At 44.2% G+C, this 24,371-nt stretch overlaps 1 protein-coding gene and 1 long non-coding RNA gene across 5 annotated transcripts; one reads left to right on the top strand and one right to left on the bottom strand.

The window, feature by feature from the left end:
• Positions 1–92: 92 nt before the first annotated feature.
• Positions 93–1,991, bottom strand: LOC102063433 (uncharacterized). Its single transcript, XR_012581054.1, has 3 exons — positions 1,563–1,991; positions 581–716; positions 93–246 (listed from the first exon to the last, which is right to left on the bottom strand). It is a non-coding gene; the product is annotated as an uncharacterized LOC102063433 (long non-coding RNA).
• On the top strand, positions 1,269–24,371 carry MACROH2A2 (macroH2A.2 histone). Of its 4 annotated transcripts, none has more exons than XM_074544456.1 (10): positions 1,373–1,475; positions 6,970–6,989; positions 7,026–7,239; positions 15,164–15,270; positions 16,539–16,736; positions 17,957–18,067; positions 18,436–18,535; positions 19,438–19,527; positions 21,175–21,349; positions 23,686–24,371. In XM_074544456.1, the coding sequence occupies exons 3-10, from the start codon at positions 7,068–7,070 to the stop codon at positions 23,849–23,851; spliced, it is 1,119 nt and encodes a 372-aa protein (XP_074400557.1). In that variant the 5' UTR covers positions 1,373–1,475; positions 6,970–6,989; positions 7,026–7,067; the 3' UTR covers positions 23,852–24,371. The 4 variants fall into 4 exon arrangements, with proteins under 4 accessions (XP_014125368.1, XP_074400557.1, XP_074400558.1 ...); XM_074544457.1 differs by lacking the exon at positions 1,373–1,475 and adding an exon at positions 2,141–2,555; XM_014269893.3 differs by having other exon boundaries at positions 1,269–1,475; positions 6,970–7,239.

Raw genomic sequence — 24,371 nt, forward strand, 5'->3', positions numbered from 1 at the left:
GCATCTTGACCTTGTTTTCAAAAAGCAGTGAGGAAGAGAACAGACCCCAAAGAATTAATCCACACCAATGCATTGAGGGTCTTACTCAATGCTTGAAAAGAGAAAAGGTATCTTTATTTCCATTTTAACAACAGTCAAAACACAGCTGTGTAAAGGGAACTGCTTTCCCAAGGTCACAGGAAAAGGCAGGTCCTGAGCTCAGGCCCTCTTTCTTCATGAGATGCTGCGATCCACAATTAACATAACCTGGGGAAATATTCCATTGCTTTTTGACCCACCAAATCCCATCCTGTGCAGACATAAAATTGCTTACTTTGGCAGAGCCAAAACCAAGCTCAAGTGCATCTTTTATGATTTTTTACAGTGGCATAAAGAATGCTGAATGCATGAATGGTTTTTTCTCTCTGTTGTTCCCAGACACCCTCCTAAAGTAACCCTGCAAGCAAGCAGGAGTGGCCTGTGTTAATAATGTATCTCTAGTGCACTACAGTAGCACCCAAATGTCTTTATAGCAAAACCAGTGCAACAAAGTATTTGTATAGGAACAATGATTCAAAGCCAGTTTGATGTAGAAATATACCTGAGAGGAGTTAAAGAGGTGTAGCCCTGCACTCTGCTGTTTGCACCAGCCTCTGCTCACGGATTTGGCGCTGCCAAGACTCAAAGCACAATCGCTTATTGCGTCTCTTGGAGCTCGAGCTCTTCAATCCATGCGGCTGCAGGGAAGGAAAGAAAAACCCTCAGCTTCCATTCGGAAGGGAACTTTGCAGCCCTCACCGACGAGTTGCAAAGCCTGGGAGCGCCCAGAACGCTCCAAGGCAAGACAACACAAAGAGCTGCCGGCACTCTTTGTTAGGGCCGTTCCAAGCCCACTTGGGGATGCTGCAATATTTGGGTTAGAGCACCATAGCGAGGCGCACAGGCCGCCCTGCTAAAGGCTCAGAGCGATGGGTGGCTCTCTCTAACAAAAACCAGGCGCTCCTTGGGCTTTAACCCCATCTGGGATTGACTTGAAACCTCTCCATCTCCGAACTCCTCCACCCTGGGAAAGGATGGCAAGGCTTTCTGCCTTTACGCTCCCGGCTACCACAAGCCCACTGGGACTGGGGTCGGGGGGGCCCTTTCTGTGCTGGGCGGGGAGGGGGCTCCTGCCCCCACCGCAGCCCTGGGGCCCGGCCGAGGAGGGCGGCAGCCAGGGGAGGGGGGTTGTAGCGGGCCCGGGCTGCAGTGACTCCTCCTAGAGGCGGTATGTGCCGAGCGGGAGGAAACCCCTGCCGCCCCCCTCAGCAGCAGCCGCCATCGCCATTGAAACATACAATACGGGGAGAGCGGCTGAGGCGGAGCGAGGGCGGGGGGAGCCCAAAAGGCAAAGGGGGAGGAAAGGGGAGGGGGGGCAAGGAGAGGAGGAAAAGAGGGGGAGGAAAAAGAGGAAGGGAAGACAAGAAGGAGGAGGCGGCGGCGGCGGGCGCCGGCAGGTGAGGGGAGCGTTGGCGCGGGGGTTCCGGGGGGGGCGGCGAGGCCCTGCTCCTCTCCTTCCCTCTCTCCTCGGCCGCACGACCCACCTCCTCCTCCTCCTCCTCTTCCTCCTCCTCTTCCCGGCGCCGCTGCCGTTCTCCGGGAGGGCCCGGCCATGGCCGAGGCCGTGAGGGGAAAGGGCGTGAGGGGGGCGGGTGAGGGGCGGCCATAAAGGGAGGGGGGCGCGAGGCGGTAACGGCGGCGCGCACGGGGCCGGCCCCGGCTGAGCGGTGTCTGGGGGGGAGGGGGCGGTTCTTCCTCGCTCGCTGCCTCCGCTCGGCCCCCGCAGCGCTTCCCGTTCCGGGGCCGTGCGGCCGCCGCCACAGCCGCCCCTCGGCGGGCAGCGGGCGAAGCCCCCGCGGCGGCAGAGCCGGCTGAGGGCGGTGTGAGGGGGGGCGTCAGGGGGGAGCGTTTGCGCGGGAAAGCCGGCGGCCACACCCCCCCACACACACACTGCACTGCGCCTCGGGACGCCTGCGCGGCCCGGCTGCTGCCCCCGCCCCTCTCCTGTCGATCAAGAGGCTCTCAGCCAATCACCGCTCTCTCTGCCCAGCCCGGGCTGCCGCAGGGGCCAATCAGCGGGGAGAGTGGGCGGGGCGGCGGTGTCCGGGCAACGGCGAGGCGTGCGCGGGGCGGGGCAGCGGCGCGGGCCGGGCGGGCCCTGAGGGGGCTCGGGGCGGCTCCGGGACGAGCGCGGGGTGCCCGGGCCCGGCTGATCGCAGCGGCTCCAGAGGCTCCCTGTGGGGCCGGACCAGGCCCGTCCTTTCAGGGTCCGTCCTCCCGACCCCGCAGGGGTGGCCCGATGTTGTTTGTGAGTGGGAGCTGCCTCAGCAGGGACCTCCGGGGTTGGGGGTGCCCTGGAAGCTTTCGCGGGGGACGCGCTCGGTGTGGGCGGTTGTGGAGAAACCCCACCTGCCCCCTGAACAGCACTATGGCCTTAGCAATTCGGTCAGACAACGAACCCCTGCTTCAGGTCTTCCGCGTTATTTTTCACAAATATTTCCTTTATAAGTGAGTGTGCAGCCTAAGCTGGATCTAAGGTATGTCTGTGGATTTCTTGTCAACTCTTTACTGTTCTAATAGATCTTCTGCTGGAGATGAGGGGAGTGCAGCTGCGTGGATAGTCCTGAATGTCCTTTCTTTTAGCATTTGGCTGCTGAGTCCGAGTTCTCTCGGTGTTTGGAAGTCACAGAACCACAGAATAACGAGGTTGGAAGAGACCTCTAAGATCATCGAGTCCAACCTATGCCCTAACACCTCACCCAGACTATAGCACCAAGTGCCATGTCCGGGCGGGTGGTGACAGGGCGAGGGGGTATGATTTAAATCTAAAAAGAGGAGAGATGTGTGTCAGATGTTATGAAGGATTCCCTTAGTTCTTCCCTGTGAAGGTGGTGAGGTCTTGGCACAGGTGCCCAGAGAGGCTGTGGCTGCCCTGGATCCCTGGAAGTGTCCCAGTCCAGGTTGGATGGGGCTTGGAGCACCCTGGGACAGTGGAAGCTGGACTCTTAGGTATTTTTCCAGGAGGCAGAAGGGAAATGTCACTGGCTGCCTTGGGCTCTGAAGAAGGTAAAACTCAACAGAGGAAAGCCCTGCTTGCAGTCATGTTGTAGAGAGCCCTGTGAGATGCTGTAGCTCCTCAATCTTCCATAGCAACACAGGGATGTTGGAATCATGGCAGATTGGGGTGTGCTGTGACCAGTTAAGGGATAGGGAAAAGAATTGCTTCCAGTTGCCCAAGCCTGATGTCAGGCAGGCAGACACAGACACAGCCCTTGTAGCTCAGTGAGGATGGACTTAGCACGAGTGGCACGGGTTTATTTTTAAATGGAGGCTGTGCTTCATTAGGAGGAACATAGAGATGATGAATCAGCTGGCAGAGAGGGAACAAGAGTGGGTAGACTTTTCAGCTGATAAGCCCTTGAGACTTGGCTGTGTCCTCAGCAGAGAACAATTAGGACAGCACTACTCAGCTTGTAGCCCTTTACCTGTTGGTTGCAGTTCAGGTGAGTATGGAGGGCAGAGCTCATGTGCCCCTTCCTGCAAGAAAACCAGATCCTTGTCTGTGGAATTTCTTTGTCCAGGTCCACAGGGGTTTTCTCTGCATATTTCTTTGTCCAGATCCTGTTGTGGCTATGCCAGAGCTTGACTTTCTACCCAAAACTGCCTCCTGTAGGAGTCAAAACAAGACAAGAGCACACTGCTGTGTTTATTGCTCCTCAGTGCACCCTGCCCTGTGTAAGTTGCAAAGCAGAGACAGTGTTAGCAGAGTTTTGAAACATCTTGTATTTAGGCTCTCACAAAATTCTGCAAATGTGACCCTCAGTGCATTTGGAAAATATTTTGGGATTCCAAGAGCTGGCTTGGCAGCAGGGGAGTAAATAATGGCAGAGGGCTTCCTGTGAGAGAGAAAGGGAAAATCAAGGAGTAGGCAGGGGTGGAAAGTTCAGTGATAGCAACAGAAGGATGAGCCAAAAGTGAGTAATTAAACATTAATTTATATAATGCAGCAATTAAACATAAATTTATGTAATGCAGCAGCATGGCCCAGAGCAGTGTGGTTAGTTGTATACAAATATGTTTTGATTTTCTACCATGGAGATCAAGTGTAACAATGGTATTTTCTGTGGATCTAATCCCTTGATGTTTGCCTTTTCCCACTGATTTTCACTCATCTGGGATTTGTTTCTATAGGAAGGAATATATGAGAGGTTAGCTTAATATAATTTTGATACAGGTAGTGTATTCTTTCAGCATTCTCTCTGCAGGGGTTCAGTGCTGGCCTGAGCTCTTGGGTGGTGCAGCTGTCCTGCCAGCATTGCAGCAACCTGTTTGTACCCTACTGCACACATTTATTAAGTTCCACTTCAAAAAGAGTTATTGTTGCTCTGAAGAGAAGGCTGTCCCAGAAATTGGCTCCTCTGATGGCTAGAAGCCCAATTCCCAGCCTAGGTTTGTTATTTGGATGTCAGTTGTCACACACAGAAAAGGACGTGTTTTAAGGGCTGTTATTATTGTGAAATTGAAAGTTTACAAAGGTTTTGTCACAAATTGCGAGTTTCATTGAGGAAGGAAGATGAGCAAGTTTCACTGAGGCAGATGCAGTGCTGCTGGATTTGTGACATTCATTCTCAGATTGTTCTGAAGTTGTCCTGCTGAGGATTCTGCTGCCCCTCTGTGTGACCAAGGCCAGTGCTGCTCTCTCTCCACCTTCTTCAGAGTGGGATGATGAGCACTGCCAATTTTGACATGTCTGTGTCTGATAGGTTTCATCTTTCCCAAATTTTCTTATCATGCCCACATGATACATTGCTCACAGAAAGAAAAAATTGTCTGGCTGATACACAGGGACATGCCAAGGTTTTACAGCTCTCTGCTGATTTTATACCTTTGATATCATAAATGAAAATATTTTTATAAAATTTAGCAGTATCACCTTGATTCACTTTCCAAAGTGTCTCCCTTGTTGTGCTTCCTTGTTTCACTGAGGTGAATGGATGCTGGCAGTGAGGTAGCTGTGCTTTCCTTGGCAGAAATACATCTCTGGCAAACCTGCTCTGTGTTTGCTTCTGAGGAGTAACCAGGCTCATAATTATGCCTCGGGGGCAGCTATCAAAATGGAGTTAAAACCAAGTTTTGTAAACAGAGGTAAAGCTTTCCCAAACATTCTTTGTCTGAGAGTGAGAACTGGAGGTGTAATTGTGACCACATGCAAGCTTTGGAGTGGAGTGGAGTGGCAGAGGTTTGTTCTCTGTTTATCCCTAATTTGTGGTTGCCAGAAAAATAAGGAGAAAACAAGGTTTGTTTGCTTTGCTCCTGGTATTGCTACACTGACAGTGCAGATCAAAAGCAAAATTATAGCAAATATTGCAATTATCCTGTGTGGTGTTTGTGAGGGTCCCCAGGACGAGGTGAGAATTTGACTCCATGTTCTCAGAAGGCTGATTTATCATATCATATCATATCATATCATATCATATCATATCATCATATCATGCCATACTAAAACTATACTAAAGAAAGAGAAAGGATACAGAGAGAAGGCTTAACAAAAATGATAATGATAAAATGAGAGAGTGTGACAGACTCAGAGATTCCAACACAAGTGGCTGTGGTTGGTTTTTAAATTAAAACAATTCACATGGAACCAATCAAACATTCACCTGTTGGTAAACAATGTCCAAGCCACATTCCAAAGCAGCAAACACAGGAGCAGATATCAGATAATTATTGTTTTCATTCCTCTCTGAGGCTTCTCAGCTTCCCAGGAGAAAATCCTGGGCAAAGAGGATTTTTCAGAAAATATCACGGTGCCCATCCTGCTTTTAATGAACAATGCCTCCACTTTAACAGGTGTTGAGGGCAGGTTTGGATTTTTTCTTTTGGAACAGCAGCAATGCATGAAGGTCACAGAATCACAGAATAATGAGGTTGGGAAAGACCTCTAAGATCATCAAATCCAACCTATGCCCTAACACCTCAACCAGACTATAGCACCAAGTGTCATGTCCAGGCTTTTTTTAAACACACCCAGAGATGGTGATTCTGCCACCTCCCTGGTGTGGAGAGCCTAGTTCAAACATGGCTTAAAGAAAGAGGCCATGAAGGTACTCAGCTAAGGGAAAAATAAAAGGCAGCTGTAAAGCAGCAGTTCCCAGGCTTGATTCTGTAAATAATTAAGGTTCTCAGCCACCTTTTATATAAACAACAAGATTCTCAGACCGTTTCCTCAAAAACGGGCAATATTCTGTCCTTGGCTGCTCTGGGAACGGATGGCCGTTCTGGGAACAGATATAAAGGTTTTGAGAACTTTTCACATCATGGTGAGAACACTGATCTTGGTTTCAATAAACAAACCTCAGGTATTGTAAACAAAAGGAGGAGTTGAAGTTTTCTCTACAGCCTATCGGGAGCTCAGATTTTGCAATATGCATGAAGTGAATTAACACTGTTATAAAAGGTGCCTGGTTTGATCAATAAATTGGAGCTCGATGCTGATCAATAAAGATGGATCGTCTCCCTTCACTTCAACACCTGGGAAGAGCATTCCAGTACTTTATTATTCTTTTGATGAAACATTTTTTCCTGATATCCATCCTAAACCTTCCCTGCTGTAGCTGGAGACTGTGTCCTCTGGTTCTGTCAGAGCCCGACCCCTGTCTGCAGCCTCCCTTGAGGAAGGTATAGAGAGCAATGAGGTCACCTCTGCACCTCCTCTTCTCCAGGCTAAACAGCCCCAGCTCCTTCAAACGTTCCTGACAGGGTTTGTGTGCCCAGCCTTGTGTTGGAGCACCCTTCCCAAACTGAGGGCCCAGAGCTGGACACAGCACTCACTGGTGTAACAGGGTGCTGCGGCCTCCCTAGTGCTGCTTACAGGGGCGCAATGCCCTCCCTGCTCCTGCTGGCCACACCGCCCTGTTATTTCTCACCAGCCCTCTTGCTTTTCTCTTGCAGCCCACAGATTTGCAGCAAGGCACTGAGAAGCAGCAGCACACTGAGAAGCAGCAGCACACTGAGAAGCAGCAGCACACTGAGAAGCAGCAGGCTGCAGGATGTCGGGGAGGAGCGGGAAGAAGAAAATGTCCAAGCTGTCGCGCTCGAGCAGGGCCGGGGTGATCTTCCCCGTGGGCAGGATGATGCGCTACCTGAAGAAAGGCACCTACAAGTACCGCATCGGGGTGGGGGCGCCTGTCTACATGGCTGCTGTCATTGAGTACCTGGCAGGTAAAGGAAAACCTGCTCCTGCAGGGCTGCTCACTCACAGGAGCCAGGCTTAGCCACAGGAGGGGATGGGAGCACGTGGAGCACTACTGGAAATTAGGATCTGCTGAAAACGCTAAGGAGGTTCATTTGTTTCATGGAGAGGTTTAAGGTGGAAATTCTCTCCTTTAGTGAGCATGCTTGGTCACTAGCTGGAGTGTTATTTTTGTTTTGCAGAGTGAGGAGTCAGTTCTGAGTAGTTTTTGTAGCTGCCATAGAGTACCTGGCAGCTGAAGCAAGAGCCTGCTCCTGGCAGTGCTCCTCAACATAGGAACCACCCATGGGATGGGGTGTGAGCACGTGGAGCACTCCTGGAAATCAGGATTTGTTGAAAAATCTAAGGAGGTTCATTTGTTTCATGGAGAGGTTTAAGGTGGAAATTCTCTCCTTTAGTGAGCATGCTTGGTCACTAGCTGTGTTATTTTTGTTTTGCAGAGTGAGGAGTCACTTCTGTATAGTTTTGTAGCTGTCATGGAGTACCTGGCAGGTAAAGGAAAGCCTGCTCCTGCAGGGCTGCTCACTCACAGGAGCCAGGGTTAGCCACAGGAAGGAATGGGAGCACGTGGAGCACTCCTGGAAATCAGGATCTGCTGAAAACGCTAAGGAGGTTCATTTGTTTCATGGACAGGTTTAAGGTGGAAATTCTCTCCTTTAGTGAGCATGCTTGGTCACTAGCTGGAAAGTTATTTTGTATTGTTTTACAGAGTGAGGAGTCACTTTTGTGTAGTTTTTGTAGCTGGCATAGAGTACCTGGCAGGTAAAGTATGACCTGCTCCTGGCAGTGCTGCTCACACAGGAACCACCCATGGGATGGGGTGTGAGCATGTGGAGCACTCCTGCAAATCAGGATTTGTTGACAAATCTAAGGAGGTTCATTTGTTTCATGGGGAGTTTTAAGGTGGAAATTCTCTCCTTTAGTGAGCATGCTTGGTCACTGGCTGCAAAGTTATTTTGTATTGTTTTGCAGAGTGTGGAGTCAGTTCTGAGTAGTTTTTGTAGCTGTCATAGAGTACCTGGCAGGTAAAGCCAGACCTGCTCCTGGCAGTGCTCATCACACACAGGAACCAGGGTTAGCCACATGTGAGCACGTGGAGCACTCCTGGAAATCAGGATTTGTTGAAAACTCTGAGGTTCATTTGTTTCATGGGGAGTTTTAAGGTGGAAATTCTCTCCTTTAGAGGCACCATGCTTGGTCACTCACTGGAGTGTTATTTTTGTTTTGCAGAGTGTGGAGTCAGTTCTGAGTAGTTTTTGTAGCTGCCATAGAGTACCTGGCAGGTAAAGTATGACCTGCTCCTGCAGGGCTGCTCACTCACAGGAGCCAGGCTTAGCCATGGGATGGGCTGGGAGCACGTGGAGCACTCCTGGAAATCAGGTTTTGTTGAAGCCTGCTGAAGCTAAAGAGATTCATTTCCTGGAAAGGCTGAGGGTGGAAATTCTCTCTTTTAGAGGCACCATGCTTGGTCACTAGCTGGAAAGTTATTTTGTATTGTTTTGCAGAGTGTGGAGTCACTTCTGTATAGTTTTGTAGCTGTCATTGAGTACCTGGCAGGTAAAGTATGACCTGCTCCTGGTAGTGCTCCTCACACAGGAACCACCCATGGGATGGAGTGTGAGCACTCCTGGAAATCAGGATCTGCTGAAAACTCTAAGGAGGTTCATTTGTTCTCTGAGAGAGAGAGGCTCAGGGTGGAAATTCTCTCCTTTAGTCACCATGCTTGGTCACTAGCTGGAGACTTCTTTTGTATTATTTTGCAGAGTGAGGAGTCACTTTTGTGTAGTTTTTGTCCCAGTGGAAAATGATATTAATTAGTTTTTTTGATACACCTAAATGTGAATAATAGGAGAAAAAAAAGTAAACCCACCTTGTACTGTTTCTGTGCTTTTTAAGTGAGAAAACTGTTTTGCTGGCTGCATTTCTCCTTGCAGGAGAGTGTCAAAGTGTTGTGAAATATAAAGGTGGAGGGTTTAATTAAAATTAAAATTAAAATTTAATTTTAAAAACCCTTTTGCTTTGCCTAAGTGTATAAAGATAGTGTTCCAGGGTTTAAATCTTCCCACACACCCTGAGTTTTCTTTTTCCTGCCTTTCTGAAACTGAACTTTGAGGAAGGGGCAGGTGTCCCATGGTGATACAATACACTGTGATTCTGTACAGAAATATTTCAGAGTATTTTGATCATACCTGCTGAGTTTCTGGTTTAATTATGGAAAATGGCACTTCAGCAAATGGTGAGAATTCAGGGTCCAGGTTACTCAGGGGTTACAGATCAAGACTGAGGTGCATTGGAGAATCTGTGAGAGTCACAGCCTGGATGGAATCAGTTGTGTTTCAGCAGAGTAGTTTATTGCCAGGGTGGCATGAAGAAGCTTGCATGGAGCCTGGTTGTCCATGCAACAGATTTGATGTAAACACTGCTGTCTTTTTCACATATGAAGCTTGTTCTCACTACCAGACAAAAAAAGCATTATTTTCTTTCAAAGCTGTGGAGAAAATCTGAGAGCTCACTGATTAATTTCACTAATTTCACAATTTCATTATTAAAATTAAATTTATCATAAAGCCCAATAGTAGATTGCAAAAATGTCCATGTTTGTGGCAGTACATTCCAGATGAGAATCAATTGTATTTGTTTTTCCCCTGTGGCTAATTCTGGAGCTGGAATGACAAAGTATTGCTTGTGTTGAAGAAATCACATAACTTTTATAACATAATGTGATGCATTGTGACTCTGCTGACCTTCTGTCTGCAGAGAAATACTTTTCTTCTTCTCCTACTCCACAGGGAGATATTTCTAGAATAAACACTTGGAGATGCTTGTTCTGAGCTGTGGCAATTTTTACAAGGTGCAGTAATAAATTGTCAGCAGCACATCTGGAATGTGCAACATTTCAGTGCTGCAGACTGACTTGTGGTCAGCACTGTTTGCCTATTACCTGAACTGGAACAATGAAATTCTTGGCTCTGCTCCTGGGTTGTAAGTGCAGTTTAATTTCAATCATTAATCTGATATGAGCAGATTATGTGTGGGCCTACACTTTGCTTTAGAAAAAACAAAAAAGAATGTGTAGTCAACCAGGCAAGAAGGTTGCTAGAGGTGTAGGCTGGGAGCCCACATAAATTGTAAGGGAATGCTATTTTCAGCTGCTTGGTTCAGCAGAGAACTCCTGTATACATTGTGATAGAATGGAGTAATGCTTCTGAGCAAACATTTATTGCTGCTGGATTGTGTTCTTTCCAAACCAAAGTTGCTGTGCTCTGTCCAGGGAGTTGTTTGGAAATATTACAAAGGTGGAGAGTTCAGTTAAAAAAAAAAAAAAAAAGTGTTGCAGCATCTAATCCTGCTGATCTAGTTATTGCTAATATTACAGGGGTATAGCCTTTGGTTTTGGGAAGTCTGTGGAAACAAAATAGGTTTTTCCAAGGATGGTGTCGAAGGGGGGTATGATATATCAAACAGCTACATTTTCTTATCATTATCTGATCTTTCTATTACAAATGGCATTCTTTTCTCCTGGACCTGCAGGTGTGAAATGGTGGCTCCTCAGGATGAAAGGCTGCATGCAGGGGAGCTGCTTCAGGCTAAATCTGAGAGAGTGGCAGTAAGGGACTGAAACAGAACAGAAGCAGGTTGAACTTTTTTTTTTTTAATGTTAAAACATTCCTGAAAAGTTCTCTTCTAAACCCCTGAGTGCTTCTCTGTGTTTGAGCAGAGATTTAATGCTTTACAAAAGGGAAGGAGGATCTGTGCTACCTCAGAGAAATCTGCTCTCTCTGGCCAGGCTCTAACTATGATAAAACACATGTTGCTCATGCTCAGCTGAGACTTCTTTGACTTTAACAGCTAAAATCCCTGAAGATTTGGTCCTCACTGAACATGTTCCAGCCTCTCTCAGCTCCCAAACCATAACATTGTGGGGAGGCAGTGGTTATGGAAGAAAAATATTGATGTTAGAGACAGGGTAGGGATAGGTCTGGCTGCTGGGGAGAGCTGGACTGATGACCAGTAGGCAAATAAATGGTGAGGAGTGGCCAGATATCCTGCCAGGAAGCTGGAGAGCAAGGTGAAGAAATAGGAGATAAGCCAAGGTGCTGGTAATGAAGAACCTGGACAGAAATATTGAGCCAGAGTAGACAGGAGAAATGATGACTGTCCAGGAAAGGTGCTGAGACAGAAATCTTGGTGTGGATTGCCAGGAAAATGAGATTGGGATGTGGGGAAGCAAGTCATGGCTGGGATTGGAGCAAGGTGGATGAGGCTGGAAGGGTCAAACAGAACCAGAACCACCTGAGTGCCTGCATTCCTCCAGGGCTGGCATGGAGCAGCAGCTCCCTGTGAGTGACCAGTCCTGTGATCTGCTGCTGGCCCAGAGCACTGAGCCTCAGGGCTGGCATCATCCAGAGGCTGCATAAACATCTGGAGCATCTTTATTCCCAGTTTATGGAGCTTGGACTGCTCTTTGCCTTTGGTATGTGTTCTGTGTCACAGAGATACCAGAGCCCTAGCTGGTCCCTTTGTAAGCAGGGTTGGTCATGGCAGCACCTCACAGCCATTATCACCCCTAAATCTGCACTTTGCCTTATCAATCCCATCATTAAAATGCCAGCAATGGTGGTGGAATATCAGGAAGAGGTACAGTGTGAAGATCTCCTCACTGTTCTAAACCTTTCTTTTTAATCTATCAATGCTGTTTTACATTTTAAGCTTGAAAATCATGTTGTAAAACTGCAGCTTAATTCCTATCCAGAAGGTTGTGTTTGCTGAGAATTCCACTGGCTTCAGAGTTAAAATTCTCTGAAAACTTGGCCTGAGTCCCATGTGATTGATGGGTTTTGCAACAGACTCAAGCTCTGAGTGTGCACAGAGCTGACTGCAGGCACAACCACCTAAATCAAACATCAACTGCATATGTCCCACAGGGCATCTTCCCAAAAGGCAGGCAGAGAACACAGAAGCCCCTTGATGAGGAAGCACAAGCCATGTTCAGAGGAACTTGTGGGAGATGTCAATGGAAAACCATCCTCTGAATTAGGGCAGAACACACCACCAGCAAAGGCTTCCTCCTCCTCAGGAACCACCCAGAACACTCTTCTGCCTCTTGTGCTCATCTGCCATGCAGAGACAAATCCAGCAGACACCTTTCCACCTGTAAATGGAGGACAAGGTCTCCATCATCAGTAGATTATTGCAGAATGAAGGTATTGCTGGTAGATTTGATGTGGTAGTGTAACAGGAGCTGACAGAATTTCTCCTGAAGAGGAAGTGGAAAACAAGACAACCTGTATGAAATCTTTTCAATTTGCTAGCAGTAATTCTCACAGACCTTTCTTAGCAGTCCAGCACCCTTTGGCATGGCTAGCATGCTTTAGTTCCCAGACATTTCAAATCTGCTGATCCATCAGCTAAAGAAACCTCTTTTTCCCTGTATGTCACAGGGTGACAAGAGGTAATCCCATCCAGGTCATAGCTTGGCTGTAGCTTGTTTCTGCTGGAGGAGAGTTATGTGCTTCTGAAGGTGTCTGGATTTGAAGTTAAACTTCTGATGTGGAGGCATCTTTGTGGATTTTGACTCTTGCAGGAAGCAGTAGTATTTGAGATTTCAATCTAATTCTTAGTACCTGTGCTTAGAGCACAAAGTAAAACCAATTTATGGCTGAAAATATCAAGATGCCCAGTTCCAAGAGAGCTTGTTATAGTATAGAACCTATATTCTACTTTCCTATAATCTATATTCCTATTACATTCTATAATACCTATTTTATATAGGTATTATAGGACCTATATTCTCAGATTAGACTTGTTAGAATTTAAGTAACCTCAGCTGTTAAGAAGTTTCTACTTGAAATATGAAGCAGTTTCTTTAGGGATCTGTTGTTGTTAGCAGGGCATGTGATAACTGAAGCCTCCAGTTTTGATATAGTATTTTGTAAATTTTCTTAAGATTATGAGCCCCTGCCTCCACCATTAGAAAAAAAAATATGCATAAAAACCTTCACTAGAAGGAGGTAATGCAAATGTTTGGCATCCTTAGGTAAGTCATGTACATATTCCACAATCTGCCATACATCACCTCTGCCTCGGATTCCCTTCTTCCCAGTGGCCTGGGATGGATGGCTGACTGGCATTTGAGTGTTCTGCCTTTTTTGCTCTTAAATTAGGCAGAGGACTAAGAGTGCACCATCAGGATGCTGCTGGCCAAAGGACCCAACCCTGGGGCACTGGGGTGAGCACCCAGGTAGCAGGATGTGCCTGTTGTTGGCACACCTGAAAGAGCTTCAGTTCCCACACAGGTAAGTATCTGCTGGTTTTTGGATTTATTTTTTTCTCCCTGATGCAATTTTCCTCTGCTGTCAGCACACATCTGCAAATCCTGGAGGAGCCTGGGTCTCTTTTCTTGCTCTCTGCTGGTGTGCACAATGATGGGATCTGTTCCTGCTGTCTGCTGCTGTGTTAGCTCTGCTGGCAGAGGTCTGGGAGAGGGTCTGGCACTTCCATGGGCTATGTGGGATCTCTCTGCAGTTTCCTCCTTTAAAATCCAGGATACACTAGGAAATGCTAGAGCTGAGAGGTTCCTGCCCTAACTTCTACAATTCACTGTGAATATGCATATCATTTTTTAAAAAGGCTTTTACATTTCCATCATTCAGTTAAATTTATGTGTGCTGTGTAACAGTGAAAACTGGAAGACAAGTTTGTACTTTTGTTATTCTGAGTAGAATTGAAAGGTTGTATTTTGCCCATGAGGCAGAGCTAAGCACTGTGTTGAAATCATTTAGCCAAACATTATGTACATTTCCACTAGATTTTTCCTGAAAATCCTTCTTTTTATAATAGTTATAGTTTTTATGTGGTCTGTAAAAAGGAGTAGTATATCATTAAGACATCATAAGTTACTAACAGGACACTGACTGGCTGTAATTTTCATATTCCTGTTACTGACAAACACATACCCAGAAGACAGGGACACTGTATACTTTTAAAATGAAAAAAAAAAATGTGGATATGATTTTTAGGAGTAACTGGAAGGAAAAAAATTCCTTTCTCCTTTCTTCTCAGTGTTTCAGTAGAGTTCTTATATGAGAAATAACTTCTGAGTAGAGGCCAAACTGTGTAAGCTAATGAATTACACTGATTGCTACAGTCCAAATAAACTCAGGAAGATGTGTCTGTATTTCTGTAATAATTAGGAGAAGCTCAGTGACTTTGGCTACAGTATAGATGTTATTAGTTCTCTAACTGGTAGGTAGAGAAACTACCTTTGAAGTGACCTCCTGTTCCCAGAGATGTAGAAGGACCCTTCTATCAATATTTCATGCATTGAAGCTCTCACATGGTCTCTGCTTGCATCTGGATCAAACCTTTCATATCTTGTTCTGAAATGAAGCTTCTCACAGGTTTTCAGTGCCCTTTAATGCAGAATTCCAGCAGTGCCTGGCTGGTGTGTTGGCTTTCCAAGTATTTCTTCAAATGCACCTCAGTCTTCATCTTCCCTGGTCCTGAGAATCCTCGCTGTTTGTCAGAGCTGTCTGTTCCAGGTTGGGGGTTTCACTGCATGCCTGACTGTTCTGTTGTCACAGGGCTGCTGATGTACATTTTTAGGGGTTTTTTTTTTTGCCTTTTTGAAAGAGAACTAAAAGAAATTATGTGAACCAAGCTTAGCATATTTTCTCCTTTAGGGAATTAGGAAGGACAAATGAATTCATCTAAATGTACTGATATATTGAGTGGGGTTTGGTTTCTGCCTTTCTCTAGTGAGAACCCTTTATGATATAAATCTGGAAACATCCCTGAGAAGGTGAATGGATATTAAGGAGCAGTGTAAAATGTGTATGCAGCATGTACCTAAGCTGCATTTTTGTTACTGGTTTTTATCTTGATGTGTTACAGCTGAAATCCTGGAGCTGGCAGGAAACGCAGCGCGGGACAACAAGAAAGGAAGGATTGCCCCCAGACACATCCTCCTGGCAGTTGCAAATGATGAGGAGCTGAATCAGGTGCCTGTTTGCATTTTGGTGCAGGAGTTGTGTGCTTGGGTGAAGCTGCTACCAAGGGAAGGTTAGGAACAGCTTAGTCTGAGACAAGAATGAGATTGCAGTTACTAGAGCAGAACATTGTGCCCTCTTAAATAAAAGGAAACAAAAATTAATGTTCTGAGATACCTCATCTTAAATCTTATGGACATAAACTTTGGTTCTTCTTAGCAAACAAAAATTAAGGTTATTACATACCTCATCTTACATCTTATGGACATAAACTTTGGTTCTTCTTAGCCTATGAGTCCTGTTGGAATAAGCAGTCTTGATGCTTCACTTTTCCCTCAGGGACAGTCAGTACTTAAAGAAAGTGTGCAAGATCTTTTCCCAAAAGCTGTAGAAATGTGTGTTTTCTATTATCCTGGCTGTGAGGCCTGTGTTGGGTAGGGATCTGGCTCACTCTCTGCTCTTGCTGCCTCCCTGTCTGTTTGCCCAAACTGTGGTTTTCAGTGCTCTGACTCCTGGGATCACTTGTGGGATCACTTGTGCTAAACTTGTTGAGTGAGGACAGAGATCCCAGCATGGGCTGCAGATTGTGCTATTCAGGGCTGCTGAAAAGGTTCAGTCAGCATCAGAGGGTCTCCTCTGTATGAAGATGGATGATGTCATTCACACTTTGAATACTCCTGCACTTAATATGACTGCTTTAAATAATGAAAATGTGCTGCCCATGAAGTCATGGGGCTCTGTTTCCAGTCAAATGGAGTAAAAATTCAAAACAGGCCAGAAGAGAAAGTATGCTAACACTTCCAGCCCTTCCCAGCTCTGTGTTTCTGGCCAGTGCCCTGTGAATTGGGATCTAGATCCAGTGTTGTCTCTTAGGAATTAGCCAGACTTTGTCCTCTACATGGCATCACAGCCCATTCCTGTTGTTTGCCTCTGCAAAGCAGGTCCTTAGAGCTTTTCCTTGCTTTCACTGCTTGTTTCCCTGCCAAAGAGATCTGCATCCAGCCCTCTTCTGAGCAGGGCCGTGGTGCAGTCCTTTTTTGAAGTAGCCCACACACTCTCTTCTTTTCCCCTGCTTCACTGCTTGTGGGTCACTAAGGACAGGTTTGCACTAGGAAGGGGTAGGAATGATTGTGCAGCAACAGAATTCTCCAGGATGTGCTGGCTGACTTTGCTGTCACCTGCCAAGTTCCTTGTTATTGTGGATTTTCTCCCTGATTGTTTGTGGTGGTGCAGACTAAGAGGATCTTTAATTTGCTTCCATGCACTGCTTCTCCTTGCAGCTGCTCAAAGGTGTGACTATTGCAAGTGGAGGTGTCCTGCCCAGAATTCAGCCTGAGCTTCTAGCCAAGAAAAGGGGTGCCAAAGGCAAAACTGAGACCATCCTTTCCCCTGCTCCTGAGAAGAAGGGGAGGAAATCCATGGTGAACAAAAAGAGTGGGAAGAAGGCAAAATCTACCAAGGCCCGGACATCCAAAAAGGTGAGAACAGGACAGGTACAGATTCTGTGTCACCCTCTGCAATAATCTCTTGATAATTGTGTAGAATCTCTAACTCTGTGGCAGTGAACCCTTTTAAAATAAAGGAAGCTGTGTTCTAAAACATTTTCTACCAGAGAGATGTCATCCCTTCCGCCTTGCTCAGTTACTGGGTTGCTGTTAAAGATTTTTCACTGTCCAGAGAATTTGACATGGAACTTCAATGTCATTGTGACAAGCCCTTTGTTTCATGTGTTCTTAGCTGTGCTGTTGTTAGTGAGCTTTAAAAGAAGAATAAATCAATCAGAACTTGACCACTGCACTTTCCCATCTTCTGTCCCTATCCAAAATGGATTAATTTGGTAAAGCAGTAACCCAGATCTGTGCTCTTGGTTTGTCATTCCAGAGCATGCTGAGCTTTTCATTGGATAGAGTTAAATGATATCAAGCTTTGACTTAAACTTTTAAAACTTGAATTAAGCATATTTTTCAAAGTTTTAAGACCGTTCCATAGGTGATAATATGCAGAAACAGCCTTTAAAAAGACAACAGAGTTGCTTAATGGGATGTTTAATTGGATGCCTCTGCATTGATCTCAGCTACCACCTCCCTTTGAATTGTGCACATGCAGAATTTGGGTTGTTAGGAGGTGGTAGCTCCTTGACAAACCTTAAAGCAACTACTGAGAGGTGTGAGGAGATGCTCCTTTAGCCCTCTAGCACTGGTAGGTGTGCTGCTCCTGAAACTAAGCTATGAGAAGGCTTTATCACTTAATAACTGAGACCTAAACATTTGTTTTTCAGACAAGAAAGTTGTTTTCTCTTCAAACTGGAGTGTTTGATTGGGTTACTAAGTGACTAAGTTTGATTTAATATGAGGTTCTGCTCTGTTAGCAGCAAAAATAAACTAACACATGCCCACCCATGTAAATACAACCTTAATTGTCAGTAAATGTACAGATGGGTGTGGGTGCCCTGCCTCTGAATGTGACTACAAAAACATGTAATGCCTCAGATGAACCACTGATTTAGCATTATATAAACAGTGCAGACCTCTGGTGTTACATAACCTTAGGGATTACAAGGCTATGAGTAATGTATTGATCTGAGAAGATAAGATTTGTAGTAAGTTAGCAGCTCTCTCCATTACTGAATAATACTAGATGGTGATTGTTTTGTTTCCTTTGAGAAGTCTTGCTTTTTTTTTTTTCTCCCATCAAATAGAACAAACAAAAGGACAATGAAAAAGAAGGAGCTTCAAATTCAACAACTGAAGATGGACCTGGGGATGGTTTCACTATCTTGTCCTCCAAGAGCCTTGTGCCAGGACAGAAGGTAATAAAGAACAAAAACAGATTGGGGCTTAGCATGAAGGGAAAGATGCTTTTCTCTTAAACCAAAGCATTTCCAAAATCAGCCTTTTTTTTTTTTTCAAATTATGATGTTAGAACATTTGTTTTCTGGCAATAACTTCCTCTGAAGCAAGCTTCCAAGTTGTGGGCATATCACCAAATAATCTGAGTGGTGTGCAAATTAATTCATTAAAAGCTAAAAGTCAGAATCACACATACTGAACAGAATAAAATAGCTGGTCTCTGAAAGACTGAATCCAGCCTTCTTTCACTTCAGCTTTTTGGTATGAAAATGATTTTGCACTGGGATTATTATATATGTGTTCCTCCCCTCTCACTGTTATTTTTCAGCTTTCTCTGACACAGAGTGACATCAGCCATATTGGCTCCATGAAAGTAGAAGGAATTGTTCACCCTACAACTGCTGAAATAGACCTCAAGGAGGAAATAGGTGAGGCTCTGTACATGCAGAAAAAACCACATCTAGAGCTGGAACAGGAGCTGGTCTACTGGCTGCCTGCTGAGATGCCATCCTGTTTCATCTGAATCTACCCCAGGCCATAAAATATCACTTACAGCTTCTGAAAGTCAGGCTGGGTCTGACTGGGTACAACAGGCTGATCACTGATTTGTCTGCCTTTAATGACAAGCAAAACACAGATCATTTGTTGAAGCACATGAGCAGCAAAGGTGTAAATAATTATTACTGAGGTGTTTATTGGCTTGTTTTTACACTTGCATTTGAAAATTGCATTGCAAAATTATATGTTATTAATGCTTCTAACTATAACTTTCATTGTAGGATGTTACATAATTTAGAAATACTCATGTACAAAGCCTTATACTGCTTGTGCAAAATAAGGAAATACTGTTATTACAAATATGGAAATTTAAGCAGGAGGGAAGTAAAAAGCTATTCAGCCAGTCCCATAGGGGGCACAGGGTCTAGTAGCAAGCTTTGGATCATTCTTTTTTAGTCATCAAGACCTTCACTGGCATCCCAGCTCTGTTTGTTTCAGTAAGTAGTAGGATTTGGATGTTGGGTTCGTTTTGGAGGCTGAAATCCTGAGTCCTGAAAGTCTCACTGCACATTATTTTAGCCATGAGTCAGAGTAAAGAGCGTTCTTACAGATATTTATATTAAAGTAATTTCCATTAACAGCATACAAGGCTCTTTAAAACCATAAAAAGGTAAACTTTATCTGTGTCTAAACAGAGTGGTAAACATAAAAATCAGCTGCTGCTGCTAGAGGGAGACAGGATAGTGTGTGTACAGTGTTTTTTAAATAATGTGGACTTGTTTTTCCACACTGATCCTCTGAAGCCAAGGCCCTTTGCTCTGTGTCCCTGCAGGCAAGGCACTGGAAAAGGCTGGAGGCAAAGAGTTCTTGGAAACAGTGAAAGAGCTTCGCAAATCCCAAGGACCTTTGGAAGTTGCTGAAGGTGAGAAGGATTCTCTGCTCTCTTTTGGACATGGCTCATTTTATATGTTCTTTTCTCTGGACATTGTGATCTGTTCCTGTTGTTATGTGTCTTTGTTGATGTGATGTAAATGTTGCTTCAAAGCTGATGCTGAGAGGGGAAAAAAGGGAAGAACAGGATACCTGTGGGCTGTGCACATTCTGTCTTGAGACTGATCAATTTGTCTTAGGCAATTTCTGTCCATGGGAGTCTCCAAAATTTAAGGAAATCTTGTGCCATCTTTCCTGCCCTGTTTTTAGTGCAGCCTTAGTGAGAATCAGAAACAGCTCTCAGCCTAACATATAGGCTGAGGAAAAATTAGGCATAGGAAAAAATAGTGATGCTTCATAAATTATTCTTCTTTATGCATATTAGATGAATGTATATAACCCACATAATTGCTTTACTTTGAGCAGAAATGAAGATGTGATATGATCTGCAGAACTGGCACATTTTTTGGAACTGCAGCTGCTTTATTAGAGGAGCTCCCTTCAAGGGTTAACACATTTGTAGCAGGGAATAGTTTGGGACCTCAGATTGTGCTTCCTTTGTGGACAGATTAAACCAATTGAAGGTGTCTGGAAAACAGATGGAGAAAAGTTACAATATGCCTTATTTGGCTTAGTATCTCTATATTTAAAAAATTGCTTTAAATAGTTTGGGAAAATTCCTAATTGAGTAGCCTGGTTTTATCATCTGAAATGACAGAGAAATTTTTATACAAGATAATTTGCTTGACTTTCAGATCATATCAAATTTATATGCCATAAAATCAAAGTAAACTACTTTTCTCTGTCAGCATCACTACCTAACTAGAAGATAGATTCTTTTTATACTATTAAGACAAGAACTCCTTTTATACTATTAAGACAGCTGGTTAAAATTTAAGTAGCACAGAATTCCTCTGTGATGGAGAACAAGTGAATAGATCCAGGATTTTCATCCTTGGGCTAATTCCATCCTGCACAGCTGATTTCAGAGTGTTTAACCTGAGATTACCAAGACACCCAGACTTTCAGTAGTGCTGATGGTGACAAATTGCAACAAAAGTAAACTAATACCATGCTGTAAGCTCTGCAGCTCCTGGAGAAATCTTACTTTCTGAAAAATCAATCTGAGACTCCTAATTGGACATAACTGGTGGGGACTTTCAACAAACAATTTTGATTTTCGTGTCCTTGTTTGAAATTACCCAGCTGTAAAGTGAGTCTACATATTAATCCCCAGCTCTCTGGAATTGTAAAGATGATGGTGATGATGATGATGGAGGATATTTGTACAAAGCACTCAGTGACAGCTCTGCAGAAATGCTGTGTTTAGGGCAAGGTTTTTGTACTTTGCATAAAACAAACCCAGAGGCTGTGCTGAATGAGAGAGCTAAAAGCCATTATTGAGTAGCTGTGTGCTAACCAAATGAGCCCTGGGTTCTTTGGTCTCCAAAGAAGTAACAATTGATCACAGAAGGAATGGTGAGGCAGGTTATTATTGCAAGTGAGCCCCTGTGGTGTATTTTAATCCCAAATGCATTTCTTTGGAGAGGTGAGGTAATTAAGGAGTTACTTTGGGTTGAGAGGTCATTGCAGGGCGGTTTCTGTTCCAAACTAAATGTTATATTTTCATTTGTGTTAGCTGCACTCACTCAGTCTAGCGGCCTAGCAGCAAAGTTTGTCATCCACTGTCACATCCCACAGTGGGGCTCGGACAAGTGTGAGGAGCAGCTCGAGGAGACTGTCAAGAACTGCTTAACAGCTGCAGAAGACAAGAAGTTGAAGTCTGTGGCTTTCCCCCCGTTTCCCAGTGGCAGGTAGGACTCCCTGTGTGGGGAGCAGAGGTAGAATGGGCTGTCAGAGCTGCTGCTGTGACACAGAGGTGCCCTCTGCTGTGTGAGTCTGCCTCTGCTGATCCAGAGGAATGCACTGAAGTGCAGTGTTTGCATGAAAGTGCCAGAGAGCCTTTGTAAAGGGAAATTAGCCAGCCCACAGGAGAGCTGAGTGGGCTTGCTGTGTTTTCTATTGCTAGGCAGTCATTTGCATTCCTCTGCACCACCTCGGGTTTTGTGTCCCTTCATTTTGCTGTGGGGAGTCTTATTAAACACACATTTGTACTAATGAGATTATAGCAGCATAATTCTGCAGGCAAGTTACAGTGATGCCACCTGGGCCACGTGGATGTGGGGTGTTCATTAAGCCCTCCTGATAACAGATATTGCAAAGACTTGTCACACAAAACCTTTCAGAAGAAAAGAAAATCTGTTTCTCAAATGTAGATCTGCTTTCAAAAGTGTCAACCATTAAACCAAGTGTGAAGCCACACATTTCTTTCTTAATAACTAGCAAGTAGAATGTGCTTGACTAAGAAATCTGAAGTTTTTTTCTTTCAAATTTCTTTAAAAATCGTTTGTTGGTCTCTGATGGCAAGAGATCTTACTGCTAACTGCAGTAGTTGTTATTTTGTGTGAGTTCACGTGCTTATATTTATTTGTAAATAGAATAGAATAGAAATAGAAATAGAAATGTATCTGTTGATTTTGGTAGTAGTGCCTAAAGAGTAGAGTACATAGTACAGTCCTCTTGTGATGGCCTGAGAGTGAATAAAATGAAAGTAAAACTGCATTTAATCAGGGAAATCACCACACATCACTGAGTACACAGGAGGTGAAAATGCCATTTTTATGCAGATACTTTTCACAGAAAAATATAACTTTATGGATCAGGACAAAAGATTAAATAGAGGGGCAGTGCAATTTTTAGTCATTTTTTCAATATACAGATCTTTTTGTTTATGGTTTTCAGTGGAAGCAAAATGTGATACATTATTTTAACTGTCTTTAATATAAAAATTTACTATAGCTTTTAATGCCAATAGGCATAGCTTCTAAACTTCATGTCTTCTAAAAGCACAAAATAAGAATAATCCATTCTTGGACCATTAGTCTTAGTGCAGCTCCTTCTGCTGCTTTGTTCCATTTCACTCTCTTGCTCTTACAATTACTCCTCCTAACAGAAATAGAGAGACTGACCAGGTGCTGCTGGTTTACACTTCATTTATCCAAGTACCTCAAAATTTCCTGAAAAAAGGCAGTTTTTCAAATAGGACTTTCTGGTTTTTCTGTCATTTTACTCTTACCTCCATGTCTGCACCTGAAATACTGGTTTTGTGGGTAGATAAAGAATTATAACATATCACTTATATGAATTTCCATTTTACTCTGTCCCATCTTAGGGACTGTTCACAGTAACTGATGGGATACTTCAGTTGTGCCAGATCTTTTTGATAGCTTTTAATATAAAAATAATTGTAGATTAGAGAATATTACCATCAAGAGGAGTGAATGAATGCATCTCAACCTTAATATGGCTTGGAGTTGTAATTTCAATTATTTTCACAGGAATCCCAAGCAAAGTATTTTAATGACAGAGCGAGGAAGTCAGCTAAGTAGGTGATGTTTTGGGTTTGGTTTGTTTTTAGTTTTCTGTTAAAAAAAAATAATCATCCTTGGATATTTTTAGACTCAAGGCAAGCTAAAAAAAAATTAAATTATTATAAATAAAAAATTAAAATAAATACAAGTATGAATAAAAATTTGTAAATAAAAAAATTTGGTTATAAGAAGTAGAAGCAGAAGAAAACAGAAATTAAGGAAATGAATTCAGCAACAGGTGAATGTTGCTTGTGGAGAGCCTGGTTCAAGTATGCCTTAAAGAAATATAGAAGCCTGCTGTAAAAGCAGCCTTCTAACTAACTTCAGCTCCTCCTTTTGTTTACAATACCTGAAGTTAGTTTACTGAAACCAAGATCAGCGTTCCCACCATAATATGAAAGGTTCCCAAAACCTTCATCTCTATTCCCAGACTGGCCGTCTGTTCCCAGTAGCAGCCAAGGACAGAACGGTCTGAGAATCTTGTTGTTTATATAGAAGGTGGCTGAGAACCTAATTATGTACAGGATCAAGCCTGGGAAAGGCTGCTTTACAGCAGGCTTCTATATTTCTTTAAGGCATACTTGAACCAGGCTCTCCACAGTTGCTATCAAATCCTTGGGGTTTGCCAAACTGCGCATGGCACTGGAGGAGCCCTGGCTGGCTCCTCTCAGCATCCCTGCCCCACACTCACCTGCTCTCTTTTCTCCCTGCCCACACAGAAACTGCTTCCCAAAGCAGACGGCAGCCCAGGTGACCCTCAGAGCCATTTCCAGCCACTTTGATGGCAGCAGCTCTTCCTCCTTGAAGAACATTTACTTTCTGCTCTTCGACAGTGAAAGCATTGGCATCTACGTGCAAGAAATGGCCAAGCTGGACACGAAGTAGCAACGGCAGCCAAATGAAACTTTATTTTTCAACAAACTTGAGTAGCATTCAAAGCATTAGAGGTGGGTTTTATTTTTTCAATGTGATGATGAGGGGGAGTGGTAGTAGTGTGACGTGTTGTGACTTGATGGAGAGCTGTGATTAGAGATGAGAGGGGTTTAGTCTGATTTCTTCATGCCATTTTTATCACCTTAAGCAATTGAGTTATCATCTGGCTTCAGGAGTTTAGTGTCCTTTGTTACTTTAGTTTAGAGGTTTTTAAAGAGTAACCTCATTTTAGATTTGTAGTGATGATTTCTTCACACACACACACACACACACACACATGCCACTTTCAAGAAAGCTCTTAAAAATGTTCTGCTCCTTTTTCCCCTCCCTTGAGGGTAGATGGTAAACTCCCTTCAGAGAGGTGAAAAGGGTTTTAGAAGTGATGCATGAGGAGCTTCTGTTTTGCTTTTAACTCACAATAACCTCTGTAATTACTGAGAATATTTCATGGTGATTTTGTTTGTTTTATAAG

Source organism: Zonotrichia albicollis, chromosome 7, assembly GCF_047830755.1.
Source record: "Zonotrichia albicollis isolate bZonAlb1 chromosome 7, bZonAlb1.hap1, whole genome shotgun sequence".
Classification (NCBI taxonomy): Eukaryota; Metazoa; Chordata; class Aves; order Passeriformes; family Passerellidae; genus Zonotrichia; species Zonotrichia albicollis.

Excerpts from the sequence above, each read along its gene's own strand:
- MACROH2A2 (XM_014269893.3), top strand. The coding sequence starts at position 7,068 with ATGTCGGGGAGGAGCGGGAAGAAGAAAATGTCCAAGCTGTCGCGCTCG. Across the intron at positions 18,536-19,437 it reads AGACCTCAAGGAGGAAATAG|GCAAGGCACTGGAAAAGGCT; the intron begins GTGAGGCTCTGT and ends GTGTCCCTGCAG. Across the intron at positions 19,528-21,174 it reads ACCTTTGGAAGTTGCTGAAG|CTGCACTCACTCAGTCTAGC; the intron begins GTGAGAAGGATT and ends CATTTGTGTTAG.